Genomic DNA, 20495 nt, shown 5'->3' on the forward strand with positions numbered 1-20495 from the left:
CCCCCAGTAGTAATAAAGCAGTTTATTGACCAAAAAAAAACAAAAAACAAACGATAAAATGAAACACCTGTCTGTACATTTGAAATGCTTGTTACTTTTCTGTGTAAGGTGTGTTGAAATAAGGCTTAACCACACAATTTGCAGAGGATCTCTGATTTTGGAGTAGCTTTGCCTTCTGGAATCTCCTGTCTTTGCAGAAGGATAGCCATGCCTAACCCGCACCTTCCCTGTCCTGCCCGCACCGCTCTGCCGCACGTGCTGAAACCAGGAGGGCAGCAAGCAGCGTCTCGCCGGGGTAACTGGGCAGGCGATGTGCCGCTGTCAGGAGCAGCAAGGATGGCTGAACCTGCAAAGAGCTGACAAGGGCAAGGAGGAAGGATCTCAGAGGAGTGGAAGGGGGCTGAGAACTAGCGATGCAGAGGATAAGGCTGCTGTTTGTAGGTAGGTTGGACTGGGGCCAGTATATACTAGGCAGTGAAGACTTCTGGGTGCTAAAGGCCAGTACAAGAAAAAAATTGGTGTCAGCTGGTCTTGGAAGACTTCCGAAGCAAGGATAAGATGCAGGTGTCTGGTAATCAGGGGTTAGGAAAAGTCTCCCAGCATGGAGCAAGAGTCACAGAGCAAAATATTCAACTGCTTGATATGTATGTGTATAGGACAAACACACAATGTGGGTGCTTGTAGTAGGAAGATTATGAACTTTCTGATGTCAGACCATCTAGGTATCTCTTTGTGAGTTTGTAAAAAGGAAGATTTTTCTCCTTATTTGGGAGTGGTTTTAGCCAAGTTTTCATTATCAAATGTTCAGATTCTATTTCATCTAACCAAAGTTTCTGAACATTCACTAAAATGGATCTTTCATCTCTTACTTGTAGAGTTATAGGCTGGAAACTCTGTCATTAGAGGGTAGAAGCAAAAGCAGAAAGCACCAGGAGTGTCGCCAATAAACCCAATGTCTGCAATATTTTCATTTTATTGCTTGCTGTAGATCACATAATTTGGAGAGGTGGGTCATATCAGAACCTTGATTTTTTTTTTTTTTTTTTTTATTTGGACTAAACCACTGAAAGTTTTTAACTTTTTGTTTATGAATTACAATGATAAATTTCAGTATGCTTGAGTGTAACCAATAATGTGGACGTTTCTCCTAAGAAAGTGGTTTATGGAACAAGTTAACACTCTAGTCTTCAGTGTATTAAAATGCAAGTGTATAAATATATGAACACTAATAGATTTGGACAAACTGATAAGTATACAGAAAGTCAGTATTCTTAAATATTTGTTTTCATAGAAGTATTTTTCTTCATTTAGAATCTTTCTGTAACGTGTATTCTGTACTGGTTTAGAACCTACTGTTATACAAATCCTCCGTATCTGTATTTCAGTACTACTTTTATATGTATTACATATGCAGGATTGCCAGTAAGTTTTCAAAAACTGTACTTGTGTGCCAGTTTTTCTCCTAATTGTGTTAGAAGTATGAAACTGGTAGATAAACAAATCTGAGTTGTATCTTCCTGAAGTTTCCAGGGTTCAGTTCAGTGGGTAATAAAGCCAAATAGGTATTTTTGTCATGTTCCAGTTTCTTTGCTTCATTGCGTGCAGTGATGTAGAGTGAATTTAATGTACAGGTTTGGTGTTGGGGTTTTTGGTATTTATGATTTAAACAATGAGGAATAACCAAAATGTTTTGAAAGGCAAGAAAGGAAGCAGAAAAATCCATTTTGGAATATTTTTTTAAAAAACAATGCTTGCTTCATGTTTTTTTCATGGTCAAATTAAAATTTTGACAGGATGTTAGTTTTGCACAGAGGAAACCAGTTGTAGGTACAGAGCCTTTTACATATGAGGGAAGAAATTGCAGTAAATCACTTTTTATTCCAGTACAGACTGGTTAGTGGGGTTTTGCTGTGTTTTGCTATGTTTAATCTTCTCTGCACACGTCTGAAAAAGTTCCCTCTGTTAAAGCTGGTGTGGCCATGCTGACCTGAGCAGTAGCAGGGGTTTTCTTTTAGGTTGGGTTTGAGCTGGGCAACATCATTCTGCTAAGCTGCTGGTTTTCACATTGTAGTTCCTAGCCCCCTTCCTGTCTTTGGACCACAAAGGGCTCCATGACATGATGACTAAGAACATATTATTTCAGATGTGCAAAAATCTGTGAAATGTCTAAGGATGTCCACTCCTCCGCTGGGAGGAAAAAACCATAAAGGTGAAAAAAAAAATAGGAAGAGAGACACCTATAAAATGCAGGAGGCTGAGAATAAACTGCAGAAACCACCCCCAATCTATTGGTTCTGACAGTCCTGTCCGGCCTTGGTATGTGCTACCAGCTGTGGGCATCTTATTTGAGTTAAAGGTTCTAGTGGTGGAGCCTCCACGGTGTTTTCTGTAGTGGGAAATTTTTCATGGTGGAAAGAAGAGAGCGAGGAGATTGCATAGAACAAAATAACTGGCACTGGGAAGCTATGAACTGATTTTTATTGTAGATGGCTTTCTGGTTTCTTGCTTAAATAATTTCTTGTCTGGAAGCTGAGCAAAACTGATCCTCTTCTGGTGACTCACTGGCACTTTTGTTCATTTGAAAGCACAGTTCTTAATGATTAGGGGTGCTTGGTGCGGGAGTCATTCTTCAAAGCCCTGACTTCCAGACCAGAAGACTCATCAGACAACTATTAAAACTGTTGATTTCCTTTAGATGTCAGATGATCTACGGGATGGTGTGCCAGTAGAGGTTGTATCGGCGCCTGGAAGTTTGAGACTGTGACCAAATGAAGAGAACAAAGCAGGATTTTCACAAGACACATTAAATTTGGCAGTAGCTAGATCTCAGCTCCCTTAAACTGCTGCTTGTGATTCCCACCAAGGGAAAACCCTGCTCCAGGAAAATAGTCAAAACTCCACATTTTCCATGTTGACTTCCTCCCTTCATGTCTACTCAGTTCTTTCCACGTGATACCTGAATTGTTTAAATGGAGTGATCCTGTTTTTGTTGCTATCAAAGGATCTTCAGTTTATACGCAAGCCCATTTACCACCTCTTCCCGTACTCACTGGTCATTTTTTTGGAAAGGCATTTTCCAGGATGGCAGTTATTCTTGTTTTCTGTGGTTCTGAAACCGGACACAGTAATATTTGTCGTTAATCCTGGTGACTGACCATCTTTCTCTGTGTAAGCTTGGCTGGCTTCAAGCAAAACCCCCACACTTCAGTGATTCCAAGAAAAAAGGAACATATCCACAAGGTTTCCCCAAAGATTTTGCATACAGCTGATTCATTTAACCTCAAAGACAATAAATTATGGACAAATTTGGACTGCTTCCACATATTCACCATTTTCTGTAATAAAGCTGAATTATTTTCTTTTTCTTTTTTTTCCAACAGAGGCTGGAGGAAACTGTTCGGTCAGCTCAAGTGCGCTGTTGAGGGTGTTTGTGGAATGCATAATACTGTTGTTTTGAGACTTGATTATTCTGTTTGACTTGTTTCTAATGCCTTACACTTTCATGGCCTTACTGTAAGGCAGAATATACTACAAGGGAGAAAATTTCATGCTTAAAGAATAAATACTTCTCTCTAGGAAGAAAATAATATCTGGAAGCGTCTTGTCAGGCGACAACAATGTCTTTAGTAAAGTTTTTAAAAATTACTTCAGAGAATTTATTTAATAATATTTTAAGAATAATAATTTTTAAAAATTAAAAATAATTTAATGACATAGGTTGCTCTGGGGCAGTGGGCTAGATTTTTAATGAGGGGAGAAGACCTAATCTATAGCTTTATCATATCCACCAAAGAAAGACTCTTCCTTGTGGCACTTAATGATGTCAAACACATGTTGTCTGTGCTAGAGCATATAAAAGCTGTTTAGTAATGTTCTCCATCTTAGATAAGCTTGTTGTGTTGATGCAGTTACAGTAAACACTTGAGCTTATAAACAGTGGTTTCAGTGTTTGTGGTATTTGCTCCTAAGCCCCTGATTTTTACTGTGCAACTCTTCTTTTTGTACTACTTTGTCGCCTGTTAGGGGACAATAGTTCATAGATTGGCTTTACCTTGGTATTTCTCTGTTGTTGCAATATTTATAATGCTGGATTTTTCTTTTGTTTTTAAACCAGCCTAGTTGGATATGTGTTCTCTGGAAAGTGGCCTTATGTGTGAAAGAGGCACCCTGTCTTAAGTTCATAAAATTTGTAAATACCCAATTTGGGAGTCATGCTTAATAAGTTTCTCATGGCTCTTATTGTGTTAGAAAGTCATCATCTTCCCTGCATGTTTTCTGCAGAAATATTCTGACCTAAAGTGCGCATTTTTCAGGATACTTCTGAATGCATTAAGGCTCCTGTAGTGTGGCCCCTGTTTTGCAAGCACAATGAAAGCCCGATTCTATGATATGATGATCAGTGAGAGCATGTGCAGGGCTTCATGAGATTAAGGAACTGGCTGGTATACCCCAGAGCTGCCCACTCTACTCCATCGCAGCTGGATTTGTTGAGTTATTTTAGTGCCTTTTACTTAGGGTATGGTACGAATCATACAATAGAAGGTTTCACTTTTATTCTTGAAAAAAAAATACTCGTTTTAAACTTGAACCCAGAAGTATTCAGACTATTGGATTGATGTGGCATGCTGTGGATGCCGACATCGACTCTGGTTCATATGCCTGAGGAGCAGAAGTAGGAGGCGATCTGGCAGGAGAAGAGAGCTAGCTCAGCACATGGCATGTGGGGCAGTGTAAGGGGATGGGGAATGTCTGCAGCTTTCCTTCCTCTGCTGTTGGTTTGTAAGTTATTCTGACTAGGTTTCAGGTCGCTACTCTTAATTTCCTTGATCACTTTTGTCTGTCTAGCAATTAGTTTGTATCCCTCCTAGTTGCTTCTGGATTTGAGCAAGTAACTGCTGTGAAGACCTTTATAAAACAGGCTAAAATTGCACTATTGTCTTTCAAGTGGGTACAGTAGTAACTAGACTGTGCTGTAAAAAACTAACATTTTGAGAACAGAAATAAAACCTAGAGGATGCATTTTCAAAGCCAGGAATATTTTGATGTTAATAATTAAAAAATTTATTGGCTTCTTAATTTTAAAGAAAATCTCAAAAAGGTTTCTGTAATACAACTCAGACACTTTTGACACTGCTTTATAAGGTACTCTAAACTATGACTAATGATCATTTCTCAAGAGAATGTGGTAATTCAAATCCTCTACAGCAAAACGGTTTGTGATAGGTGATTGCTAAATATATAACTAGTATATGTGTAGTTTATATTCCTTTTTATTTAGGTAAGCATAAACTGCCTATGTTTTGCGGAGATGAGAAAAAATACATGACTATTAACGTATCCTTCTTAATACCAATTATAAAATTCAAAGTTTTATTATTCCAGTTTTTATTATATTTATTATTTATTTATTTATATAATATTTATTATATAAAACCCAGTAGTTTTTATATAATGTTTATGGCATTTCTGATGTGTTAACTTGTTAGACAACAAAAATGCTTTTTTAGCAAACATCACTTAAGCATGCTAAAGCATGGAACAAAATGAAACAATTTTCCTGACACAATGAGAAGACCATAAGAGCTATTTTTATCAACGACAGTGTTGGTCTTTCAGCTTGCGTGATTACAAAGAGCAGTAAGTTGCTATGAACTGTGTAGCAACAGCCTGATCCTACAGGAAAGTTAAATCCCAAATGAGTGTGAAAGGAGAGGCACTAACAGAGCTTTCCTTGCTCCCCTCCCAGGTGTAACTCTGGGATTTCCTGAAATGCTTGTTTTTAAGTCCATCTCACTCTGTATGGCGTAGCTACTTTATTGGAAAGCCATATATAACTCTGTTAGCAGTCTAGGAACTGAATTACTTCCCTGGCAATTAGAATTGTATCAGAGGAATGGATAAATAGAAATTATCCTGAATATGGAGAATCAGCTGTATTATCCATGGCATTAAATTAATCAACTGGGTTGTTCAGAGGATGGGTATTTGTGTCAAATGTATAGAAAGATGAGCTTCTGGCATGGTTTAGAAGGTGACCGATGATTTCAGATGACCATCGAAAAGTTACCGTTCAGGCTTTTGTAGTTGTGCAAAATTGCAAGATCAGGGTGGGTACATCTGTAAAAGAATGAATTTGAGGTATTGGAACTTAACTTTAGATGAGTTGGAAGACTTGACACAAGTTGCCATAGCTTCATAACCTATGCTAGAAAAGCAGAGAAAAAAACAGAAAGCAAAATACTTCTGCAAACAAATCCTGACTTTTTATTGTACATGGAAATTTATCACACTCACTCACACACAAAATTCTCCTTACTGCCTCCTGGATCCAGAAATCCATGGGGTTTGTGGTACTCCGAAAAACAACATGACCCAGTGTCCTTTTGGCCAGGTTGACAAGAGAAGAGCTCTTTGGTGCCAAATGGTTTTATTCCCACTAGCCTGTGTTGCCCTGGAGGCAGTATCTGCTGCCCATGCAACATCCCAGGAACAGAGATGGTCATGAGTGGGTCATGCTTTTTACAGTCTTTCTCCATGTGACTTTTGGATATCTAGTAGGCACTTGTAAAAATGATTTTCGTACTCAGTACTGATGTAAGATTAGAGCAGAGGTGGCTTTGCTGTCTTTGGTAGGAGGATGACTGAGAGGAGAGGCATCTGTTGCCCGAGGGGAACTTTCAGACTTGCTGCAAGGTTTCATCTTCTGCTGGGACATGTTGGGAAAGCTCCTGATTAATCCTTCAGAAGAAGGGTTCAGGAAGGACAGCTACAGGGAAGACAGCCTATGGGTGTATGTGGGAGGGTGTATTTTATGTGTGTGTTTGTATTGCAAAAAAAAGTCTGAAATTGTTGCCTTTTTTATTGTAGCTAACTAAGAAGGGAGGATTTAGAAGCTTTTTTTTTTTTTTCTTTTTTGAACCTTTTCATCTGAATTAATGAAGCGTCTTGAAAGAGCAGGTGTAATTACATCAGAATACAACTCCCATTCAATCAATACTGTTTGGGAACAAAAAAAGTAGCTTGGAGGTTGGGGAAAATCCATCTTAGAAGAGGGATATGTGAATACTTGTCAACTCCATCAGACCAAAATCTAATTAAGGGCTTTGATACTTTATTATTTAAGGAATCTTTTCAAGGTTAACTGTGCTTAAAATGTGCAAGGATGCAACCAACAGTTTTTGTCATGCAAATAATTGAAGGCTGTGATTACTTAATTAAAGCTGCCTTGGCCCATTTAGATTTTTGCTAAAGTGACAATGTGCATCTAATCTTTTATCACAAATGTAGCCAAAACAAATTAGTTTTGTTTTTCTCTTGTTAATCAAAAATTAAAGCAGAGGATATTTGTTTTCCTTGAATTATTTAAAACCACAGAACCAGTGGGATAGAGATACACTGGTTCCACGAATTGGCAAGTTTTGAAGTTGCATTGGATGACTTTTGTTTTATCTTCATCCTTCTTCTTTTTGTAGGAAATTCCACTTACTTGGATGACCATGGACCACCCCCTCAAAAGGTGAGCTGCTGTTATTTTGCGTTTGCTTTCTTCTTGCTTTTTTTTGGTTTAAATTTTTAACTAATAGTATGTTTACTTATGTGCAAAGCAACTCTGATGAGTTTACATCAACAGCACTTTGCCTTTCCAACTCTTGTTCCCCACAGTGTTTTCAGGCATTTTTAAGTAACTTGGGTTAAATCTCTGGGTGATTAAACTAATGGAATTTTTGTCATTGAGTCAAGGGGAGGCAGGATTTCAGTGATGTTTTGTCTGTCAGTGTATTCGTGCAAAAGCAAGACACTGCCTTTGGAGCTAATAAGGCCAGTGAAGATGGCCCTTTTGCTGGCAGCAGTTCCTAGAACATGGACTCTGCTGCAGGTGCAATGCTTTCAAGCAAAGCAATAAGATCTATTTAATGAATGTGCGTAATGAGTCCTTTTATAGGGATGGGATACACTGTTCTCATCATGTGTGACTGTGCAGCATCAACCTTTCCCTCACTATCATCATGGTACCTCATGATGTTTTCAGTGAGGACCAGCATTGTGATGGTTTCTTCAAGAGGAAGAAGTGGAAGCAGGCATTTAGGGTCTGTTTGTTGTTTTGGGGTTGGGGTTTTTGGGGGGTTTTTTTGTTGTTTTTTTTTACTCTGTGTTGGTTTATTCTCTAAAACACAGTTTGGTACTGTCTTGTGTCTGTCTTCCCAGACAAGAAGGCTGCTTTATAGTAGCCATTTAAAAAGAAAAAAAAAAGAAAAGAAAAAAGAGGAAGACAACAGTTCTCTTGTGACTGTCTTAATTTCTCCAGACTCACTTCATTTCTGTAGGTACAGTGTAGTATCTTACTAAGGTATTTGGGTAGAACTAACTGCAGTTTTGAAGTCTGTGCTGTGCAGTTGCAACACTTGAAGGTGCAGCTTTTCTGAAAGTTTCCTTTCCAAATCATGCAGAATTCTCACTGTTACTTGTAAAACACCAAAGCAGAAAGGGAGGCAGAGATATTGTGATTATGTATATAATAATAATTAGTCATAGACTAATTTATATAATATAGCCTATGGCTTTCTTTAATAAAAAACTTTTCAAGTAGTATTGTTTTAATGAAACTTAGATGCCTGAACACTTTTGAAGGCCCTGTTGTTATTAAAGTAGAAATTTTACCTGTTTCAAGAAATTCCTAAGAAAGGGCCAAGATTCCATGGTCGCTTCTAGCCAAAAAGTGGAGCCTGCTGATGAAAAGGTCCCTTTTTCCTCAGTAGTGCAAGATTGCCACCAGGCTGATATAGGTGAGCTAGAGCAGTTACCTGAAAACGGGTCTGTATTCTAATCTAGTTTCCAGACATATTGTTTCACTGATGTGTCCCATGGTGAATGCTAGTGCAGCAGGTGGGAGTGGGTAGTTAGAAATGGGGTGGAGGTGAAGAGCCACTATGTGTGATGGTCCTCGCTCATCTTTGTTCAAACTGACCATGAAATCACATCCTGAGCCACCAGTCCTCGCGTTTAAATGTTCTGTCACACGTGTGTATCAGTGTGTTGAAACAGTTGGCTTTTGATCAGCAGAAGGAGGGTAATGTGGAAAGCAATTCAGTTTAGCTTAGTTACCAGTAAGAGCAAGCTACAGTAATCTGGGTTTCCTCACCTTTTTGCTGCAAAGTCTGTGTGCACAAGACCTGTAATTTTTACTTGACGTGGATATTTGTTATGCTCCTAAAGTTCAGACGACTCACTTAAAGGAACGATGTATGTCTGATTTTCATCCCCTCAACACAAATTACTCACTTTTTCTGAATGCATAGTTACAAAAACAAATTGATGTAGACAAGTGGCAGAATCAACCTAAGTTCATCATTACTAACTGTGGTGGGACAGGGGGAAATCTAAGGCTAAACAAGTGTTTCACACCTAAAATTTCTTCAGTACCCTCTTCTGCTCTTAAAAGATTTTTTTTTCCTTTGGGTACTCTGTGCTTCTCCTGCCCAGAAGTATTAACAGCTTGCATGGAGTAAAGCATTATATTTGTCAGGTCTTCATAGTGAACACTCAGCTCAGAAGACTAAAGCAATGCTTGTGTTGGACCTGTATTTTTCATGCTTGTGTTGGCATTAGCTAGGAATGCCTAGCTGTGCCAATAGGGAAAAGGCTGTAATCTAGATAAGAGTTTTTAACCTTGAAAACTTTCTTCAGATTTTGGTCCTTTTACTTCAGGAATTTTGTGTTACCATTAAATGGTGCTGTGGATGGGAACTATACTCCAGTGGGCAATAGCAGCTGGACAGGTTTACCCAACCCAGACACTTTCCTGTTTACATTATGAAAATTTCTTTTTCCTATCTAAATACTTTATTTTGAGGTGTGTTCACAGCTTCATCCAGCTGCATCTCAGCTGTCTGTAAAAAGGCCAGCTGATTAGATACCTGATTGGTTGTGATCAGCTACTTAGTAAAGTTTTGGGGCTTCCTCTATAATCATCCTCACTTCTGAAAGCTTGGTGAGTAGCTCAGTGCAATGACAGGTGTGACTTCTGTAAGTTACAGGTATTGTGCTTTTTGAAGTACTCAACTGTGTTTACAAACATTGATAAAAGATGAATGCACACGTTTTGATCATCCCTTGCACAACATATGGGCAAGCCATCTTGTTCTTGAGTGGATTTTTTTGTTTTGATTTTCATTCTTCTAATCAAAACACAAGCAGAGATTTGTAAATGAGCAGATAATTCTTGGTATTTCCTTAGGGTCATGTATTGCACAAAGATGCTCTTGCTTCGTAAATCTAATGCATTGCATTAATAGTTATGTGCAGTTTTTTACCTTGCTGCAGCCTCAGCTCTGAACTGTGAACTCTGCCTGTTTGAGTGAAAATAAATTCACTGTAATTGTCATTGTCTTTCAGGTAGCCTCTATTCATGTGACTAGATAGATAACTTTACATTTAAACTAATAGATGGTTAAGGTCAATAATTGGTTTTATTTGGCATATAAAAAGATGCCAGAAGGAATTAATCATTTTAAGCGTTGGATTCAGATTTCATTAAAAATAGTATTTTCAGTTGTGATCCTCACAAAGTACAGATGATACGATGCACCTTTCTTCAGTAGCATGTTGCTTCAGTCTTTACTACCAAGGCCAGCCATCAGGAATCCCAGACCCTGGTGGCAAGAGGAGAAGTCTGAAGAAATGAAGACTTTCCCTTGGTCAAGGAGGATCGAGTTAGAGATCACTTAGGCCAGGGGTTCTCAAACTTTTTAGACAGGGGGCCAGCGCACAGATGAAGTGGCAGGAGGTCATCTGCGGCTGCTTGGTTCCAACCCCCCCAACCCCCAGCCGGGGGTTTCTGTAAATACCAGGGGCCGGATTGAGAACCCTGGGGGGCCGTATCCAGCCCATGGGCCGTAGTTTGAGGACCCCTGACTTAGGCAAACCTGATACTTTCAAATCCATGGGGCTTGATGGGATTCACCGCATAGTGCTGAGGGAGCTGGCAGATGTTATTGCGAAGCCACTCTCCATCATCTTTGAAAGGTCATGGAGGACAGGAGAGGTGCCTGAGGACTGCACAAAAGCCAATGTCACTCCATCTTCAAAAAGGACAAGAAGAAGGAGGACCCAGGAAACTACAGGCCAGTCAGCCTCATCTCCAGCCCTGGAAAGGTGATGGAACAGCTCATCCTGGAGGTCATCTCAAAGCATGTGGAGGAAAAGAAGGTTATCAGGAGTAGTCAACATGGATTCACCAAGGGGAAATCGTGCCTGACCAACCTAATAGCCTACTATGATGCAGCGACTGGCTGGGTAGGTGAGGAGAGAGCGGAGGCTGTTGTGTGCCTTGACCTCAGCAAGGCTTTTGGCACTGTCTGCCATAACACCCTCAGAGGGAAGCCCAGGCAGTGTGGGTTGGATGAGTGGACAGCGAGGTGGGTTGAGAACTGGCTGAACGGCAGAGCTCAGAGGGCTGTGACCAGCGGCGCGGTCAGGCTGGAGGCCTGTGGCCAGCGGTGTGGCCCAGGGGTCAGTGCTGGGTCCAGTCCTGTCCAGCTTATCCACCAGTGCCCTGGGTGCAGGGCCAGAGCGCACCCTCCGCAAGGCTGCTGGTGGGACAGACCTGGCAGGAGCGGCTGATACAGCAGAGGCTGCGCGGCCCTTCAGCGAGACCTGGGCAGGCTGGAGAGCGGGGCAGAGAGGAGCCTGATGCAGTTCAACAGGGGCGAGTGTGGGGTCCTGCAGCTGGGGAGGAACAGCCCCCTGCACCAGTACAGGCTGGGGCTGACCTGCTGGAGGGCAGCTCTGTGCAGAAGGACCTGGGAGCCCTGGTGGACAGCAAGTTGCCCACGAGCCAGCACTGTGCCCTGGTGGCCAAGGCCAGTGGGATCCTGGGGGGCGTGAGGAGCAGCATGGCCAGCAGGCCGAGGGAGGTGATCCTCCCCCTCTGCTCTGCCCCGGGGAGGCCCCATCTGGAGTGCTGTGTCCGGTGCTGGGCTGCCCAGTTCAAGAGAGACAGGGAGCTACTGGAGAGGGTCCAGCAGAGGGTCCAGAGGTGGTGAGGGGGCTGGAGCATCTCCCTTGTGAGGAAAGGCTGAGAGAGCTGGGCCTGTTCAGCCTGGAGAAGAGAAGGCTGAGAGGGATCTTATCGATGCGTACAGATCTCTGAAGGACAGGTGTCAAGGGAATGGGCCAGGCTCTTTTCTGTGGTGCCCAGAAACAGGACAAAGGGCAATGAGCACAAACTGGAACACAGGAATTTCCATCTGAATCTGCAGAAAAACTTCATTCCTTTGAGGGTGAGAGATCACTGGCACAGGCTGCCCAGCGAGGCTGTGGAGTCTCCTTCTGTGGAGACATTCCAAACCCACCTGAACATGATCCTGTGCAACCTGCTGTAGGAGAACCTGCTTTAGCAGGGGGTTGGACTGCATGATCTTTAGAGGTCCCTTCCAACCTGGACCATTCTGTGATTCTGTGTAATGCACAGATGAAAAAGTCCTCCATTTTTTTTCTTTCAATCCTGGCAGTCACTTACCCTGGAAAGCATACTTGTGCCCCGCTGTATTCAGCTGCGGTCAGTCCTGCGTGGCACTGATACGTGAAGCTCTTCCAGCATTTTCCTAATGCCTGCTGTATTGATCAGAGGGAATTACAGCATGCCCTGAATGAAATGAAAGCACGAGAGGGTAATTTGGTAGATTTGGGAAGTAAGTTTTAGAGCCAAATGGAGTGTAATTAATGCGTCTCCTTAAAAACACTTAAAAAGTAGGAACTGAGATAATGAACAACAATCCATTGCACAGGGTTGAAATGACTGATAGCTAATATCGGTGCTATGGAGTTAGCTGTAATGGAAGGCCACCAACAGGTGATACACATTGGACTGTAGCTGTTTTGCAGAGTACATTCCAGTGTTTTTTTTGGAAATTGTATCAGTTTTGGCTTTTCATCATGGCTTGGTGCCAGAACTTTGGGTTTTTTAAATACTATGTGGGTTTTTTCTGCAGTGGAAGGACTGAAAATAGCACTTGTTCTCTGAACAAGGAATAGCATCATGACATTTCAGGAGATCAGGGTACTGGGCTGCTTTTTTTTCAAATAAAGGTGGCAGTAGCAATTTTCTCAGTGCAAGTAGAGAAGGAAAGCTTTGCCCACTGCTGTACATGGACGTTGCTGTGTGGTTCTGGTTCTCTCTTTAAGGCCAGCTGAGCAAGCTTTTCAAGTCTTCCCCCAATAAAGGTTTACTTGACTGTTAAAAGATTAGCGTTCGTTGCCCCTGCCAGTGATATAGAGGTTACCATGCCAGTGATATGAAGGTAGTGTGTCTGCCATAGGCCCTTCTTCTTTGGTCCTTAGGCACCAAGGACAAGGACTTGACCGAAGATTGACTAATCCTAGATTTTCATGAGTTCTAAGACACAGATCTGTGCATGCTTCTCTGCAGATAGATGAAACCTCCAGTAACCATAGCACACCTCTGGTCTTGCTGGTGTGACAGACAAAAAAGGTGTATAGTTTATCCAAACTGAACCTCCTGTCTGTCATAAAAAATGACTCTTCAAGTTAAAGCACTTGAATTTCCTAGTTCAAATCTGTATCTCACTACCTCCTGCGGGTTTTTCTTATACACGTCTGAAAATATCAATTTTAAAGTTTTTGCAAAGGTGATTTCTTTATTCTTTCTCTGTACATTGAAGTTTAACTGATGGCTGTAGATGCTGCTAGCCTGTTTTTAAAAAACACATGTGAAATTGATGTTCATTAGTGACTGATGGTGTTCGGTTGATATATTTAATGTCTGAGCATTTCAGCAAATAAAAACAGATGTATTTTGTACCAGTATTTGGGCAAGCTATTTCCTTAGCAAAAATTCCTGAGGTTTTTACCTCCATCCAAGATGGTGAAGCTGACCTGTGAGAACAAATGATGAGATCTTTATCAAACCTACTGTTGTTACTGATTGAAAGCTTTTCCCCTGAGAACTTGGCATGAGAATCAGGATACGTCTTTCTTGTGGTGCAGCTGATATATACGTGTAAAGCAGCTGTGCACATCAATGACAGATACATTACATTCAAGTGGTCTGTTCTTTTCTTGATGTTTTTCCCATGGGATGTCTGTCATGGACCCAGTGTCTTTTGGCAGCTGCTTAGGTGTCAGCACAGCCCTATGCTTAGCACATGTGTGACAGTGCTTCAAAGCTTTACATGAATACGAAAATGGATGTGGATCAGGATAAGGTCAAAATGAAAAGAAATGAAATGCATACACACAATAAGTTTGATCTGATTTTATTGTTTTGAAGCCAGAAAGTAAATAAATACCCTTTTCACCGTTCTTCCAGTTCTCACCTAGTACTTACATGATAATTGTTCATGTCCTCCCTTGTGGGTTAAGACTATGGGAAAAGATGGCAGAATCCTTGAGTGGGCTTTGGTACATATGTAGTGTATCCAGTCCTTGTCCCCTGAGTTGTCAAGCAGTTAGGATTTTTTATACTTTATTATATTTGAATTTAAATCTTATTAAAAGTTGATGTTAGCATTGCCCCCATTATGTTGCGTTTTTATGTTAATCAAGTTTTTGTCAGCTTTATTTTTTTCTAGTTCTTTTGATAACAGTACTAAGATCACAGCCAAGAACGGTGCATTTTTCTTTTAGTTTTGATTTAGTTTTTTTTAAGTGGATACTTCCTTTTTCATTTTAACTTGTGTTTTAGTTCTAGTCATCTTTTTTGAGAACATGATTTTAGCCCTTCAGCGCTCTGCAGTCTAAAGTGGTTGATTTGTTAGGGATGAAGTGCTTGACTTTAGAAAAACACAACCAAAAACCAAGCAGGATTTCTTTCCTTTTAGGTACATACTTACTAGGGAATTTAAGAGCATGAATAGTAGTGTGTGTGTGTTTGAGGGAGTTGAAATTCTCTGTTTAGCTGTTCTAAAACAAATGGTGGATAATCTTTGAAGCAATCCATCCAGGGCAGGGTGGGAGGAGAATTCAATGATTAAAAAAGCCCTATCCAGCTTGTGAAATGAAGAGCTGTTAATGAGACGGTCATGCAGAGTGAAAGTTTTCAGCTAGCAAAAATTGTCAGAATTTAGAAACACTAAAGTAGAGTAACTTCCTGTGGTTATTAGACTAAATACCTGGCTGATAAAATCAAAATATTAGGAGAATTCAGTAAGTGCCATAACCACAAAGAACCCCTTCATAGTATGAAGTATTGTTTTACTGTATAACTGAGTTTTTGAGCATACTACAGTCAGTAAAATACTGTGATTTTAAAAAGCATAAAATGTTTCTCCACTTCCCTCAGTTTATTAAAGGGTGGTGTAAAATAATGGTAGAAATATTGGAATATTTTTTTTATGCTCTTTTAAAATCGTGTTCTTCCTTATAAATGACAGTATCTCTAGGGAAGAAAAATATTATTTTTCCAGAAGATTTCCCTCTTATCTATTATTTGTAATCAGTTGGAATCCTGCTGAAGCTACAGATGGTGATACAGCACGCTAATATTAGAGATATTGCCAAAAACTAGAATTGAATCTGTACTATTAAGTGTGAATTGGGTCATAAAAATATTCGAATAGTACTGGAGTACTAATTCCTGTTTGTTTTGTTCATATTAATTTATTGATCAAAATCTTCAGGACAAGAAATCATTTTACTCTGTGATTTACCAAAATAGAGAAGATGATTACTTATTTTTTTAATACTTCTGCAGTTTATATCATATCAGAAAGGTGTTGATACAGGGAGGCTGACTGATAGTTAATGGGCAATACAAAGAGACTTGGGAAATTAAAGCCAGATTGCCTGTCACAAGAAGATAAATCCATGAGGGGATACTGTGCATGCTGGCATCCTGCAAAAGTTTATACAACAGTGAACTGGCTTTTTACTAAGCCTGACATTTTCAGGCTTCTCTATTTTGAAAGACTTTGAGAGACAACAGGGATGTGGGCTTTGTGCATGACAGTAGTCTGTAGTTCTTGTCTGTCATTCAAGTATTTAATTTTTTTGATTTGTGCTTTAATTGTCAGGCTGTGTGCATAGTTAAAGGTGAACTTTGCTTGCCTCTGGCATTAACACAGAAGCCTACCCACTGCACTGTTACACAAAATACCAAAGTTCTGATGTCACCAATTTTGCAACCTGTAGGTTTGGTTCTAAATCACATATCGTAGCTAAAAAAGTACCCAAGGCATTAGCATCCCCACTTTTGAAGCTAGTAGAGCTCTGTGTTTTCACTGAAATTTAGGACATAATCCATTCTGATTTGATTTTTGTTTACCTGCAAAGCATCCATGAAGATTATTTCACAGCATGTGAATAGCTCTTACAGGTAACAGTTTTAATTTCCAGCTGTTCAATAGATTCCACTCTTCTTCCCCTTCTTTCCATGAATGGAAGGTATTAATAAACTAACATAGCATAAGAGAAGGTCATAGGTCATACCCACTCAATTGTGGCCACCTTCATTAACTTTTTATTAGGAAGTGCTGTATTATAATACTGAAATCCAATTACAGCTGGGTCTGGATAATCAAAACCTTCAGTGGAAAACAAAAAATCTGCAATTCTGGGTAGGGGTAGCATGACAGAGTATCTTGTGTAAGTGATAAACTGATTTGGTTGATGTTATACAACTGACTCACAAGGCTTAGCAATGCAACTTTACCATGAGTCTTTTACCACGAGTTGATGCTGTCCTTAAATCCTGAACTGTTACCATTGAACAGTTCTGGAAGAATCTCAGTTGACCTGAAAAAAAGAAAAAAAGAAAAAAAAAAGCTTGAAGAAAAAAACTTGAAAACCCAGAACCTGGGATGCTGTGAAGGCTTGCAAAACTGGGGGAAAAGAAAAAAAAAAAATAATTTGGTATTACTTTGAAAGCCTCATGATTTTAAAGACAAGCTATTGGGTCCTGGCCGTCTTCTACTCAGGCTTTACAAAACTATGAAGTATGATTTGGAAACAGTGAATAGTGGTGAAGTGCTCTAATAAGGGCTGTGAGCTTTAATCAAAACCAAGATTGTGAACTTGCTTATTAAGTGGTCAACAGTAGAGTCAAAACATCAACAAGATGTCTTGACTGGGCTTAAGGGGTCTGTGTGAGAGTGGGGTACTACGGTAATTCAGGGTCTGTGTGAGAGTGGGGGTACCGTGGTAATTCAGGGTGAAGGAGGAGTTTGGGCGAGGAACATAAGGATGGGCAGAGCAGCACCGAATAGGTATTTCTCAGGACAGCACCCCTGGCACCACCACGCCCTGGAGAAGCGTGGAGGCCTTTGCTGCTGGCACCGTTAGGGATTGTGAGTAGATGCAGGGAGAAGCTCCCTCCGTTGAAATGGAAAGGAATCCTGCCTTGGTCAGCAGGAATGGGGCTTTGTCCACTGTTGCCCCCACCATGTGACAGGATCCGCCTGTGACTCAGACGTGGACTCTAGTAGAGTCAGGGAAAGTATTTTGGGCCTTTGAGTAATTTTAGATTTAGACACTGGGATTTCTGAACTGGGTTGTTCTGGCTCTGCTGGAAGAGTTGGCCAGCAGCACGTTGTCCTTCCTCTAGGTCCTTCTTGGTGTTACTCCTTCCAGGTGGTGACATACTGTCATAAACTGGATTTGGATCTGTTACGTGCAGAACCTGTAACGGAAATTCAATCCCTTTGAGCTGCTCTGAGCATATGGAGTGAGAGCACCTTGGAGCCAGCTCATCAGTAATGAGTGTGTGGATTGCAATCCAGCAGAACTGGCCTGTTTTACAAATTAAAATCCAGTTATGGCTATACACAACCTTTATTTCATACTGCGATTGACTTATAAAGTGCAGTGCAAAAGACAAGCATGCTGGAGACATTAAAATAAAATATGAAACTACTGAAGGGAGCCCAAAGTAAAGGGCAGGAGGGCAAAGTGAAACATCGTATGACAGATCCTTGGCAACGGTGAAACTATGAGTTGTTGAACTACCTGCAGCCTAATAGATAGTCAACCACAATAGGTACAAAAGGGTTAAGCCTCAATGTGAAGAAAGACAAGTGCATACAGGGGAATAAATTATTTAGTCTACCACTCACCACTCTCAAATCCAATATTATTGGCTCCCAGAGTGAATTCGTGAATATTGCATTGGAAGGATAGAAACTACTGTAAGGTTGTTAGGTTACTTAAGGGAACACCAGTGCTGTGATGTATTATAAAAAGTTTTAAAACCTGGCTTAGCTATTTAATATCTCTCATTTTTTAAGTATCCAACATAAACATGTGGGTTGGATGTGATAGGATTTACCACTTAGAGAGAGAATAACTGTGCCAGTGTGTTCTGAGCACATCACAGAGTACAAAACCCTGGGCTCAGGAAGAAAAGCAGCAGGTTTAAACTTCACAGTTCTAAGATACATATACATATAGTACGAAGCTGCTCTGGAGTTAAAATCTGGCTTGCACAAGTTCTGCTGCTTAAGGGTTTTTTTGATATTACATGGAAAACCTTCCAGTGGAATACTGGGTAATGAAAGTGACACCAAAATTCTTAACCTACCCGAATTCATGCTAGTTCCCTCAATGAATACCAGTGTCAGTGAACTATGACCTTACATCATTTGTGTCCTCTCTCTTGCCTATCTTGATAGGTGCATACCAGTAAGAAGACTTTGACAATGTGATCAACTTTACAAGTAAGAGATGAAAATACTGCTTTTCACAGGAAAACTAATGAAGGTCTTCCTGTTCTTTTTCTGTTGTAATCTGCATACACTTATGTAGGGTAAAGAAGAAAAAGAGTGATGGCTTTATGTTCTGCACCCATCTCTATGACAGTAACAGTCCCAAATGCTTTGATTTTCTAAATGCCGTTCTTAGATGTATTTAAAAGGGGTGTCTGCAAGATGTGAAGGTTAACTGTTCCATTCTCTGACATTAAGGTGATAAGATACAGCACTATATGTAATTTTGGTCCCAGAAGCGGTGAACAAGTTGCAAACTGCAGAAGAAAGCAAGAAGAATGAAGAGGAGGTTGAAAAGCAATCTATGTGAAGAAAGGGTGAAAGGAAAAGATTTGGTTATCTAGCAGGTGTTGGTTGTACTCTCTCCCCAAGCAATCATCTGTTTGATAAGGTGATTCCCTCACACCTGCTTTATCCTTGAGAGGAGTCAGAGCTGCCATTACTTGCACCAGTGAGTGTTGCTGAGTGATGAGAGCCAAGAGTCCTGCTCGCACCTTCAGAGGCTGCCTAACATCAGTGGCCACCTGAAGCTGCTGAGTGAGGACAGCATCTGCTCTTTATCAACCTGCTTGACTCTTTGTATACGTGTGCTGGATTTGAATATTGCTTAACTTCACATACTTGAAATAAACCTAGTTCTGTGCTCTCTTTGGTGGGGAATCTTTTGCAGCAGATCACAGAATTAGAGGTTTTGCTCAGCTGTGAGCTGCTGTTGTAGGAAAGTAAATCAGGTGTAAGGTATAAAAAAAGAATGAAATGTGTTGACAAGGGTGCAGCTAAAACTTTGGAAACCTGATCTTAGACCTATTCTTTGTAATTTTCCTAGGATTCTATTGATATTATCATAGTCTCAATTTGCTGTATCTATAGCCATAGTCTCTTTTAATAGGATGTGATCTGAGACTTAACGGGGAGAGAATTCACTATGATTTGGAATGAACTCTTTTGATGTGTAAGGGTGTAGTACTTCACAGAAAAATTATTGGAAGTTTTGATATTGGCTATACAAATCTGTTTTGTGGGACACATCATTAGCTTTGGCAGACAGGTCATAGAAGTTTTTTTCTTCAGTCTTAATAGGTTGGAGGACTATGTCTACAACCAGTCTTCTTTTGCTGCTTGTGCTCCATGTGTATGTTTTCAATTTATTTTGATACTTAGGGATGTTGAATCATTAGAGAACACATTTTAACTTTTTCTTCCAAACAGGTCAGCAGCCAAACAGATGAAATGCATTGTTTGGGGCAGGGCAGGGGGGGGAAGTCATTCTTTTTCAATTAAATCAGTTGTTCAATGAAAATGCACGGGAAGAATCTTGTCTCTTCTTCTGCCTTATTTTCAGTGTTCCACTGCAGCTATATGGCTTTCAAACTTTGAAAACAAACAAACTTCACCCTTACCTTTTTTGTGGTTTCTACTGTATTTCAGTGACCCACAGAGGAGCTCATGCTGTCTGGTGTGCTTTAGAGTTGGTTAATTCCAAAAGTTTGTCTCTGTCCAGTGTCACTATTCTCTACAGGTGGATCTTGACGTAACTGGATTGTGTAGTTTAGCTGGGGAAGAAGGAAGCTAACTAGTAATTTGTGTTCTCCCTTTTTCATCTTTCAGTCATGTTTTCTGTTGACATCTCTTTGTGTTGGCAGTTCTTCATTGTAATTGCTTTAAAAGTGGGTAAGAATAAGTTGATATTTGTTTGGAATAAGATTTTGTGCAGCAATTCTTGAAGTTAGGTTTGGAATATGTTATCTCTTAGTGACTTTAAATCTAGAGTTTGTCTTTAAA

General features: G+C 40.3%; 1 protein-coding gene across 1 annotated transcript in view; it reads left to right on the forward strand.

Moving 5' to 3' along the window:
* Positions 1-20495, forward strand: part of UST (uronyl 2-sulfotransferase) — a 172315-nt gene that overhangs the window by 60023 nt on the left and 91797 nt on the right. Inside the window, exon 2 of the mRNA XM_080388252.1 lies at positions 7473-7516. Coding sequence (XP_080244378.1) covers positions 7473-7516 — 44 coding nt within the window. The remainder of the gene's footprint in view (positions 1-7472; positions 7517-20495) is intronic.

The sequence above is a fragment of the Falco punctatus genome, assembly GCF_963210335.1.
Source record: "Falco punctatus genome assembly, chromosome: 5".
Classification (NCBI taxonomy): Eukaryota; Metazoa; Chordata; class Aves; order Falconiformes; family Falconidae; genus Falco; species Falco punctatus.